This window comes from Panthera uncia, assembly GCF_023721935.1.
Source record: "Panthera uncia isolate 11264 chromosome E2 unlocalized genomic scaffold, Puncia_PCG_1.0 HiC_scaffold_20, whole genome shotgun sequence".
In the NCBI taxonomy this organism is placed as follows: domain Eukaryota; kingdom Metazoa; phylum Chordata; class Mammalia; order Carnivora; family Felidae; genus Panthera; species Panthera uncia.
The window spans coordinates 18,314,592-18,327,064 of NW_026057589.1; the positions used below are offsets into that span (position 1 = coordinate 18,314,592).

Genomic DNA, 12,473 nt, shown 5'->3' on the forward strand with positions numbered 1-12,473 from the left:
CGCGTGCACCCGCACTTCCGGGAGGTCACTTCCTCCCCGTCGCCTAGCAACGGCTGGAAGCGTTGCTGACTTCCCGGGCAGCGGTGACGCCGGGCTGAGCCGCGTTTCGCGCGATGGTAAATCTGGAGCCTCCGTCTGCGACCCGGCGCTTCAGGGGAGCCCACGTCGGGGGTGGGGGGGGGAGGGACTTTCGCTGCCCTGCCCCCGAGGCCGTCCCTCGCCAGCCGGTCCGGGGGCGGTGGCGAAGGCTGGGGGCTCTAGAAGATTCTTGGACGGGGAAGGAGGGAGAGGGCGACCTTGGAGGGGAGAAGATGCCTAGATGGGGGAAGCTGTCTTGAGGGATAGATATCAAGGGGGGTGGCTCTGGCGAGTGGAACTTGCGGGGTGTGGATGCCGAGAAGGAGAAGAGAGAGACGGGGGGATGAAAGGTCTTGAGGGGGTGAGAGAGCTCCGGAGCGAGGGAAGTTTGAAAAGGAAAGAGGCGAGAGGGAGAGAAGTCAGAACCTGGGAAGGAAGAAAGGGGCCCCAGGGAGAGCAGGGGGGTGAGGAGAAGGGAGAAGGAGGCGATACTGAGAAAGAAGAAAGGAAAATAAAGAGGAAAGGGAGGGGAGAGATAATAAATAAATCAGTAAATAGAAAGCGGAGACTGGGGATAGCTTGAAGAGGAGCAAGGCGAGTTTTTTAAGAGAGGCGAAAGGGGATTGGAGATGGGGATTAAGAGATTGTATTGGAGGGGTGCAGAAATCACGAAGAAACAACTGGAAGGAGAGAGGGAGAGGCTGACAGCAGAAAGAGCCGTTTGGGAAAGAAGTAAAAAAAAAAAAAAAAAACAAAAAAGATAAAGGGGGGTTAGTGGTTGTAGGGAGCTATGCACATTGTGTTAAAGACGGCCAAAATGTGATACTGGATCCCCTGTATCACTCTTGTGCTTTGGTGCAGTGTTTCCCAAAGTGAGACGCAAACAGTAGTTGCTATGTAAAATAGCTCAGAAATAACAAATCACACAGAGCGAATCACACCTGAGGAAGTGACTCCTCTTCCATTTTTTTCCCGCAGCCTGGAGACTGTATCCAAGAAAGCTCCTGGCACTGTTAGGTCCTGAGTATCACTGTCATTTGGTATTTTCCATATTTCACCTGAATATCAGACCTCAGGCTCAGACCTTTCTTTGGGGTAGAATTTAATAACAGGCACTCTCTTCATTTTGTTCGTTCTTGCGGTTATTTCTGTCTCGGACAAATAGTAGCAGCTTTCCATTTGTGGTAGTGATGTGTAGTTGTAGTTTCCTTGTAAAAATCCATTTGTTTTTTAGTAGCTTTTAGTAGTGAGATCATTTAAAGAACATGTTAGGTATATAATATAGAAGATATTCGTAATGGCAAAAAATGTGACTCCAGTACACAAACGCCTGAAATTCAGCAAGCATATGCTGTAGTTATGGAAAAGAGGAAATCAGTGTTCCTGCCCACATCAAAGGCAAAAGAAAACTATCTTTTTAAAAAAATGTTTATTTATTTTGAGAGAGTGTGTGAGCAGGGGAGGGGCAGAGAGAGAGGGAGAGAGAATCCCAAGGCAGGCTCCACACTGTCAGTGCCGAGCCTGAAATCACAAACTGTGAGACCATGACCTGAGCCGAGATCAAGAGTCAGACACTCAACCAGCTGAGCCACCCAGCCGTTACGAAAGAAAACTGTCTTTTCACTAAAGTAGCATAATGTTTACCCGTTTGAGGTTAGAAGGGAAAAAAACAAACCCTCATCAAGACACTCTGCAGGATACTGCTTGAATTCGGAATATCCAGTGATTACTCAGGAGTCATATGCAGGTCTGAAAAAGATTATTTGTGATTTTAGCATTTGTAGAAGGGAATAAAACTGGTACAAGATAGTCTGTGCGTAAGATTAATTCAGGAAGCTGAGTTTAAAACCCAGTGGGGCTCCAACATAATCATTCATGGGTGAATATTCAGCTTGCACTGAGACCCAGGCACGTTACCAAGAGAATCCTGGGATATGTTGTGTTTACAGAGTATCCTGAATTTAATCATCTGAACTCCCAAGTAGGTAACATTTAGGAGTGAGAATAAGATTTCTCATTAAGGAATACTTTTTTTTCTACATTTATTTACTTTGAGAGAGCACACAAGCAGAAGAGGGGCAGAGAGAGAGAGAGAGAGAGAGAATCCCAAGAAGGCTGTGCACTGTCAGCACGGAGGCCAACATGGGTCTTGATCTCACGAACCATAAGATCATGACCTGAGCAGAAATCAAGATCTGGATGCTTAACCAACTGAGTCACCCAGGCACCCCTAAGGGATACTTTCAGACAGAGGGAGATAATGACAATAGCTCTGTAACTATTTAAAGAAGTGTAATACAGAAAAGGAATTTTTCATACGAATACAGAAAGATCAATGAGTAAAACATGAATGGGAGCAGATTTCTGTCCAATATAGAGAATGCTTTTCCAGCAAATCGAGACATTGAAAATTGAGTGAGCTCTTGTGAGGTAGTAAGCTCTCCTTCTCTAGAAGAGTTCACACCAAGAGATGTGTCAGAGTTGTAAGCAGGAGTCTTATGCAGGCTTGGAGACAGGACTTGGCGGTTTCAAAGGTCTCTTCCGAAGGTCTGAGATCATAGTATGCAGTACCTTAGGTTGAGGGGACGGGGGAGTAGGTGTCTTTCCAAACATTTACTTTAGGATTAGGGTTACCGCAAAGACCCCCTTTGGTTAGTTGCCTTCTTGATCTCTTCAGGCGGAGGTAGAAGAAACCCTAAAGAGGATCCAGAGCCATAAAGGGGTGATGGGAACTATGGTCGTGAATGCAGAAGGTAAATATATCACAGGACGCCTTCTAGATACACACAAGCCAAACAAGGACCTGTTGGCTGTGCCTCGCCTAAGACAGACACCTTAGAATTTGAAATGTAAAGTTTATTTTCTGTGTCGTAGCTATAACATGTACTCACCAAATACCTATTGAGTACCTCCTATATACCAAGCACTCTGCTAAGAGTTAAAGATATAAATATGAATAAAACATGTCTAAAAATATCTCTGTATTCCTAAGAAACACTACACATGTCTAATTTTTAAAGCTTTGGTAACTCCTCTAATATTTCAGGGATACCATTGAAAGTATCATATTGAAGATAGGGAGAATATCATTGTTGGCAGTTAGTTTTTCTTTTAACATTATAAAGGGTGCAGAGTTTCAGTCTTCCTTTTAAGTGAAATTGTTCCTTTCCCACACTTAATAAAATATTTGAGAATAAATTTTAATACAACTTACAGGATAGTCTTTGTGGATATAGTATAAAAGGGCCAACGCATGTCCACCTAGGAGATCCGTAAACTTATACCAGAAACTTGCTCTCTCTCGTCCCACAATCCCTGCTAACAATCCACAAAGCCTTTTCTCTGGCACACTGCTATGGGCTCAGCTATGGTGGCAATCTCTTGAAGGCTCCTGCTAGTGTCATTGCTAATTCAGGCATTTGCAAAGGCAAGAAATACCACAAATCCCAGAGCATTAGTGGAAATAAGAGTAGCTCCTTCACATAACTCACGGCGCAACCACAGAATTGGTGAATTGCCATGGCACACAGAGTGCTTTGCAACAGAATCTCACAGCTAATCATTATTTTTGGCACAAATCCATCAGCAAATATTTATTGAGCAACTACATACTACCGCCTGTTTACATTCAGACTTCAATCCCTTAGCAGTTAAAGACAGAACACAACCTACTTCACTGAGGGTTTATGATAGTTGGATGAAATGTTAACTGTTGGGTGCCTAGCACAGTACCCAACACTGAACAGAATTATAATTAAATAGTTCTCAGCATGTGGACGTTTTTAATTGATTTGTACAGCGACAACATTTGATGTGTAAATAGAACATTGGATGTGTTTTGCAAATAATAAAATAAAATGAAAAATAACACCAAATGAATAAATTCACCCAGCTTGAGTGATCAGGAGGGAAAGGATTTAAGATCAGCCTTATTGGTAAGAAAGAGTTCTGCCCAGTATTTCCAGGAAGCGGTGCAGCGCGAGCACATTGTTCTGTCTGGAATGAGTCTCGTTCCTGGCATGCTCATCAAGTCCACACACCCCCTACGACGGGCTACGTGTGGGGCTTCAGAAAGGTAATGCATTCATTTCCTTCAGCTTCCGCAAGAAGGTACCACACACTTGGTGGCTTAAAACATTAGAAAGTTATTCTCGGGTCTGCAGGCTTGGAATTGGAATAAGGGTGTCAGTAAGGACAGCCTGTTCTTTGATGGCTCTACAGGATCCTTCCTTGCTGCTCTCTTAGCTTCTGGTGGCTTCCGGAAGTCCTTGCATTCCTTGGCTTGTAGAGGCATCAGTCCAGTTTCTGCTTCCATCGTCCCATGGCGTTCTCCTCTCTGCGTCTGTTTTCTCTCCTTGTGAGGACCGCAGTCGTCGGATTCAGGCCCACCCTAATCTAGTGTGACCGTATCTTAACTAATTACATCTGCAAAGACATGCTATTTCACATGCTAAGGTTTAGGATAGACTTGAATTTGTGGGGGAAAGATACTTTTCAACCCAGGACAACTCATCTTACGAGTCACTTTGGAAGATCCTAGTCAAAAGCGTATAATCCTAGCCATATGCATCATATGTCTGAAAATGTCCACAGCCTGTGACGTGCAATTTCACTCCTAGGAATTTATCCTAAGGAGTGACGAAGAAACAGATTTAGTTGCAAAGGATACTCACTGAGGCATCATGTACAAAAGCAGTGAAGAAACAGACAAATAAGTAAATAAATCTATCCCAGCAGTACGGAAAATTTTTCATTCATTATGTAATGTTTACTTGGTGAACCACTACTCTATTGAAAATGTTGAAGAATATTTAGAGTCATGGGAAATAATGTTAGATGAAAAGCACGGAACAGAGCAGTAGCCAACATTTTCTAATCATAAACATAGCCAGCCACACAAACACACTTACAGTAAATATGGAAGAAAGGACAGGGCTATGTTACGGCGATCATCTCTGAGCGCTGGAATTACAATTGACTTTGCTTTCACTTGCTTGAAGTCTCTCAATATTTTTCTTATCCAAAGGCGGCAAAATATGATTTTTAAAACCCATTAACCTCTTCTAATTAACCCTTACTAAGATAAGATTATGTTAGGATTCGGGGCACCCTTCCAAACACCAAATTAACCATTTTCCCAAAAATATAAATGAGGGTCTTATTTTTGTGGTCAGATTATTAATAACCAGAGTGTACGACAAGCATGTTTATTAATAGCATATGGTATAAGTTGTGTGAACAGAATTAATAAAATATTCCATTCCATTTCAGCTGCCTACTCAATTTTAGGTGAAAGTGCCATTTATTATGGTGCAGCCCGGCAGCTTTCAGAAGACCCAGGAACTTAAATGCTGAAAAAAATTTAACTAAGATGGTGTTCACATGTTCTTGCACACCACCAGTGGGTTTAGTGTAATTCTCAGCAAATCATTTTAACATATCTCCAGGTTTTATTTGTGGCGAGGTGGGCCTTCTACCAGGTTTATACATTTCGATCTCATATGGCATGTTAAACAGAGTCCTTTGGTTTCACCGTTAGTGAAACCAAGGCGCCCTGTCCATGACAATAAAGCAGACTTCCCAATTTAGCCCACTGCTGAGCAGTAGAGGTTTTTATTAGACTAGATCCTTTGCTAACATCGGTTTCCCATTTATCCAACCATTCACGGTTTACAATATTGCAGCACTGATTGTTGAATTAGATACTGGTGAATACATATTATTTCTCAGACGGTCATAACTATCCCATATTCTTATGTATATAAGCCTGATTTCCAGAGGCTCTTGATTTTACATATTCTTGACATTTCTAACCATCAATCATTTGAATTTCATTAGACTTTATCAGCCATCCAGTCAGTTCCTTACATTTTTGAAATACAATCAACCAAAGTACAAATACACAGTTGAAGAGTACCAGCTTACTGGGATCATAAAGAGTCATATTTTAAAGTAGTGCCATAAATTCGGCAATATCCAATTCATTTTCTTTGTTCTAGAAGTTCCATCGTGGGGATTTATACCATACATACACACAAATGTGAAATGGCATGCACACGGACATATTCCATCGCCTTGCTTATTAAAGTCAAAGCCTGGGAACAGCCTAAATGCCCGCCAGGAGGATATACTTGTTACGTGTATCACAAGGCATCCATTCGACAGTGATGTGATGCAGTCATTAACACGCCTAGCCTTAGCCCTGTGTGTACTGAACAGAAGGAGTTTCCAAGTGTATTTCATGAAAAATAATTTTTTTTTTTACAGAATAGAGAACAAACAATGCAAAGAATACAAACAAAAAGACACTTGAACACACTTAGAATATCTCTGCAAGGTTCCCAAAGAAACTGGGAGCAGTGGTCACCTCGCAGAAGGGGCCATGAGTGAATTTTATACCATGTGCTAAAATTGCTCCTTAATAAATTATTTTTTAATTACCTTGCAGGGTACCAAGCAAGAGCTCAATAAATATTTGTCGATTGATTTTTTTCAAGTGGTCTGTAATGGGTATGAAAACCTCCCAGAGCTTCCACAGTGTGCACTTATTATTCAGAAAGGCTAGCTGTTTTATTTATTGACTTGGATCATGAATAGACTAAATAGGCCTGAGCATTGGATTCATAATCTTGTCATCTACATTTTAAATAATTTATTCTGGCTGTATTTCTGGTTTTGACACTGAGCGGTGCAGACTTTGGAGGTAGTCACTATTCAAGATGCAAAATAAAACCAGTCCTCAGAAAGTGCCCTTAAAAGGTGAGAGCTTGCTACCTCTCAGCTCCCTGCCCATTAAAGACACATGCCTTGTGATGGCTCATCAGGTGTGAAAGACATAACTGACTTCGGGGGAAAGTGGCCAAGAAATAATAATACAGAAATTAACAAACTTGATATAAAACCTTGTTTATTGAACAGATTTTCCTGTAAATATTGTCCTTGTATCGTTTGGCAAGACCTATTCCAGAGCGAACGGTTGTTTTAAAAGAGACTGTTTCACAGTCAGAATGGAGGTCCTCAAAGAGTTTCATGAAAAACTGGTAAAATCGTTAGTTTGTAAGAGCGTTCCACTCCTGAAATCCCCTCTTGTTTAACAGCTTCTGGAATTGCATTCTCTGAGGGACGACCCAGAGTTGTGTTAGCCTCTTCCACTGATCGGCCTTCATTCAGGTGCCTGTGGGATCTGACAGCCACCCCACACTCACCTTCACGTGTCCCCCTAAATTCAAGGCACGTGTGCAAATGGAATCCTTGCAATTCCCTGGCTGTCTGGTAGTTCTCACAATAATCTGAAAGCCCTCTCAGACGAGACACGGTACACGTAAAATACCCAGCACGGCACCTGTTAACAAGTAAGCGCTGAGCACCGAGTGACCAGAATTGAGCTGGATTGATTTGAACTGAATTGAATTATACTTGCATATTTGTCTGGATAGATTTTCCCAGTTAAATTAATAGGTTCAGTTTTAAAATCGCATAATGGAACAATAGAGCACACGAGCAGCTAAATCTAAGAATGCTTAAGCCAAGAGTGAGCGCAAACCGGGGAATGCCCAGCAAAGCCACAGTGACTTTGCTGCTGGATTCTCTCATATAAAATGTAAGGTTTGCAAAATACTGTATGAGGAGCCACAGCGTAATTTTTTAAATCCCCTTTGGATACACTCCTCAACGTGTGCTATGATGTCCCCTTCTGTTGCTGGCCTCAGGGGAGGACATTAGCACCACGTCACGGACAAAGCATTTCAAAGCAAAATGGCTATAGACCGACTGCTTGGAGGAGGGCATTAGGTAGACTAATATGTGAACTCAGTTCTGAAATAATCAGTGCACAGCTTCCAAATAATGTGTGCACGAAACCCAAAAAACAATACTTACCAGTCTAACAATAGGGGATTGGTCAAATGACGGTATGTTATAAAATAGTGCACAGCCGTTAAAAATAATTTGAGGACCGTGTCACTGACAAGAACAGCTCGGGTATGCTATCACTTAAATGAAGAAAAAAGCAGTAGTCCAATTTGTCATGATGGTTTGTCACAACTACATTTTAAGACCCACGTACACACAAAAAGACCGGAAGGAAAGAAACTAAAATTGTTACCAGTGAGTGATGTCGGCCATAACTTTTTCTTCCTCTTTAAAATCATCAGTATTTTCCGGTATATCCACAGGGTGCACATTCCTTTGACAGTTAAAACTTTTAACCCAAAAGTGACTCTTGTAACAGGCATTCCTATCCGAACAACCTTGGACAACTCGACGACGGTTCAGTACGCGGGTCTTCTTCATCAGCTGACAATGAAAGCCAAGAGCACGGTCCGTGACATTGATCCTCAGAATGACCTCACCTTTCTCAGGATCAGGTCAAAGAAACATGAAATCATGGTAGCCCCAGGTAACGTGGCGTTTCACTTCATATTTAAAGCATCTTTCTCCTTTACTGGATAAAAGCTCTGTTTCAAGGAACTGGACATACAGACTTGAACCTGCAATATGGCGCGTAGTGTTCTCCAATTACAAAATGAAAGACGTTGGAATCTGAAAAACTCAAGCTGGAAATTTTGTGAAGTTAGCGACAGATTTAACCTTTGAAGAATCTGAATTTTTCCCATTTGCATTTATTACCAGTAATCAAAATAGGGATAATGCAGGGAGTGGCTCAAAGCCCTGTAGGGTCTTAAACCCTCCCCGCGAGAGAACACATTCACCGGGCCTGCCTCAAGACGGCAGCCATAGAAACCCTCCTCTCCTTGAAGGAATTACATTCACAGTGTGCACCAATGTCTGTGTAACACAGGACTCGTGCTCCCAAATCTAGTCTGGAACAAACTTCTCTAGAGAACATCTATAACATCAGAATTACCCATATACTGTGTTCTCACCCTGCTGCACATCAAAAGCACTTGGAAAGCTTTACAAAAACAGTTATTGATACCAGAGGCCGTACCCCAGGCCAGTGAACTCAGAACCTCTGGAACTGGGTCCCGGGTCGTGGTAGTGAAAGTTCAGCAGGTGATTCTGATGTGCAACCAGGGTGGGAAACCATTGGTCTACAGAGAGTCCAAGTGATGTTTTGAAGAGAAACGCAGATTAGCCGAAGTATTCACTCAGTAAGTTGAATTCTTCCAGTGGATTAACTTTGTCCGTCTCTCTCCACAGATAAGGAATATCTTCTGATCGTCATTCAGAATCCATGTGAATAGACCTGCTACGGCCCATCCTGTCCTGTGATGCCCAGTTGCAAATGCTTTATTTGCTCCTTAGTTATTACCAAGATTATATTCCAATCTGATCTTTCAGACATTATTCACTATTTTCACAAACTATTCTGCACGTCTCATTTAGTCCCTTTCAAATGTATTGTAAAGTTGTGATTTAGTTATGTAATAAATGAATTCTGGTATAGAGGTCTCTTTTTTTTTTTTTTTATAGTACACCAGACTGAAGGATTCTAGTGGGAATCCTAGCAAGCCTTCCTTGCAACAGTCTTTGTAGTCTAGAGGTGTGCCAAGAATCAACGTGGCTGTGTCCTTTTGCCCGTTTCATTAGCACGTCCCGGAGGTTCCATGGAGCACAACAGGAGCTACCGGGGAGTAGGAAGCCCTCATCCTCTAGGGGCGCTAGATGCTTTCCCAGGTTAAACGAGGGACATTAAAAAGTCAGAGGCGTGGCGCTCAGCAGGGTCAGCCCCACAGCTGAGCGCCTCCTCCCACAACTCCAGAGGGTGTTTTTTTTACTAGATATTTCAAACATTCAGCAAATAATGAAACGAATAATAGAACAGATTTCCAAGACCCGTTAGAACAGATGTTAATATTTTGCTGTATTTGCCTCATATTCTCTCTCTTGTTAATTAAGCCTTTTATTTTGATACATCTGAGGATTCACATGAACCTGTAAGAAATAACGTAGAGATCTTGTGTGCCTTTTACCCAGTTCCCTCTACTGTAGCGCATATTTGACTTTTGAGTAATTTTCCCACAACTTTTTATTTTCAGTAACTTCAAACCTGCAGAAGAGTCAAAAAGAGTCAAAAAGAATAGCAGTCAACACTCACCTAAGCTTCACTCACATTCACCGACTGTTAATATTTTACATTTGTTTCATCTCTCTCTGTCTAGATATACATGTAAAAAATACACACACACACACACACACAACCATAACCCCAATTTCATACTTAAGTCATTTAATATTGATACAATACCATCTCATACACAGTCATATTCAAATTTCCCCAAAGGTCCCAATAATGTCTTTTACAGCTTTTTTTTTTTAATCCAGGATTCTACAAGGGTCACATGTTGCTCTTGGTTACCATGTCTCTAATTTCTTAGCTGTTTTTACAACACCTTGTTCTCTATTTTCCACCTCTAGGTGGTATCGAATTTGTATTTCCTGTCCCTAGAGTCCCCAGTGCCACCTGCTCCCCACCCCCAAGCCCCTCCCACCAGGACCCAGATGCAGCCTGTAAATAGAGGAAATTCAGCTGAAGAGCAGATCTCAGTCACGGGCTTTCCCTTCCTTCCACACCATGACTTGGAGACCAGACACACCATGCCGGACCCAACCTCATCCTTCAGCCCAAAGAGGTGTAGGTATCATAACTCACTCACCCAGGGACAGCTTCAGCACCTGCTGAGCATTCCAAACATAAACAAGGGCTTGTTAGAATTCAAATGGCAAGAAAATGCATCATTGAGGGAGAGGACCACAGAGATGGTCTATCCAACCCCTTGATTTTGCAGGTGAGGATTTCGCCTGAATCATGGATCAGGTGTCTTTCAGGAATTGGGTATGTGCGTTTGTATTGGACTGGTCATGCCAATGAAATTGGTGCCTATGATCTTTTCAGGGGGCTTATGCTCTTGTATAAGCTGTACCCGTTCCAAAAAAAATTGTTTTTAGGAAGTAAAAAGTAGCTCGTTGTTATAAAATGTACCAGAGGTAACATTGGATTCCAATACCTAAATCTGTCATCTCCCCATAGTTTCCCAGCCCACCCACAGCTCGTCAGCAGACGCACGGCTGAGTGGCAAAGCCACTTCCTTCCTCCTGGCCCAGCCAGAAATTTCAAGCCCCATTTGAGATGCAGCAGTGGGAAGTCTCTGACAGGTACAGATGACACCATTGCAAGTGCCCGGGCTCTGTGTGGGCTCTTCCTGGGAAGAAAACCCTTCCATCCTGTTGGGTAGGAAACTCTGCTGTGATCCTGCCTGCACTTCCGCACCCAGAGGACACTGTAACCCTTTGTTGGAGACAGAGACTGTGGCAACATAAGGGAGAACTTGCCAACACCAGTCGCAACGGAGGAGGCTATGATCTTGGGGGATTTGTACCACCCCTCTCTGCCTTCCAGCACACAGACGTCCACATTCCCCCTTGGATTCATAACAGCATAGTTAATTAACTCTATTTAAAAGGTGCCTGAACACACAGACTAAAGAGACCCACATCCATGTAAAACCGGTGCCAAAGCTTTTGTTTCCTATGAGAAGTACAAGCCTGGGCTCAATGGTACCTCCCCATCTTGCTATCAACTTTACCTGAACAAATGGGAGAGCTATTTGCAGACTCTCTGGGGGAACATATCCCAACTATAAATATTAATGATAACGAACCTGGAAATGCCAGCTTAATAAAATAGCTGAAAATGCCTTTATACCTCATTAGCGTTACAAGCCCCCAAATCTTCATCACGGAATAGCAGGACCATCCCAGGAGAGAATGGGCAAGAGCCTGTTCAAGGCTCCAGCAGGCACAGCCTCTCACAGTCCCTTTCACAGGGTACATTCTGGTTTTTTTTAGTTAGATTACCTATCATCTTCCAAAGCAAAAATTACCGTGGACTAAGACTCGGATCAGTCTTTGACAAATTACAATGATCCCTAGTACGTCTTTGACATGGGGCAAAATATCCTTACTTTTCTGACATTAGAAAAGAACGCACCACCCTTGAATAGGGAACTAGAGCATGTTTAGGTGAAATGGCCACAGATATTCATTCAGTCAACCACTATTGGGTCTTATATTCTATTTCTTAAAAAAAAAAAAACTAGAACATGTTTGGAGCTATAACAGAGCTTTCAGAGTAGTAACATCTTCAATCAGGAGCCTTACAAATGATAAACTGGTATCTGAAGTTGTGGGAATCATGGGGGCTAAGAGTGCTCCCCTAACAGGAAATCAACTCTAGATATGGAAACTCAGGCATCCGCGTGGCAGCTTGAAATATTCTTAGTATCTTGAATATTTCAGGTTAGTAACACTTTTTTGTATACTCTTATGAAAACTTGATTAGAAGGTTGAGTTAGCCATGTACTCAGTCATTCCTTGAACACAGAGAAAAGAAGACTGAACTTCTTCCTTCCTCCTAGGTTCTTTCTCTAAGA

General features: G+C 42.4%; 1 protein-coding gene across 1 annotated transcript; it reads left to right on the plus strand.

Moving 5' to 3' along the window:
- The first annotated feature begins 20 nt into the window (after window positions 1–20).
- DYNLRB2 (dynein light chain roadblock-type 2) lies at window positions 21–9,484 on the plus strand. The gene is made up of 4 exons (XM_049622939.1): window positions 21–116; window positions 2,756–2,831; window positions 8,309–8,476; window positions 9,241–9,484. The coding sequence occupies exons 1-4, from the start codon at window positions 114–116 to the stop codon at window positions 9,282–9,284; spliced, it is 291 nt and encodes a 96-aa protein (XP_049478896.1). The 5' UTR covers window positions 21–113; the 3' UTR covers window positions 9,285–9,484.
- The last annotated feature ends 2,989 nt before the right edge of the window (window positions 9,485–12,473 follow it).

Excerpts from the sequence above, each read along its gene's own strand:
- DYNLRB2 (XM_049622939.1), top strand. Across the intron at positions 2,832-8,308 it reads TATGGTCGTGAATGCAGAAG|GCATTCCTATCCGAACAACC; the intron begins GTAAATATATCA and ends CTCTTGTAACAG. Across the intron at positions 8,477-9,240 it reads TGAAATCATGGTAGCCCCAG|ATAAGGAATATCTTCTGATC; the intron begins GTAACGTGGCGT and ends CTCTCTCCACAG.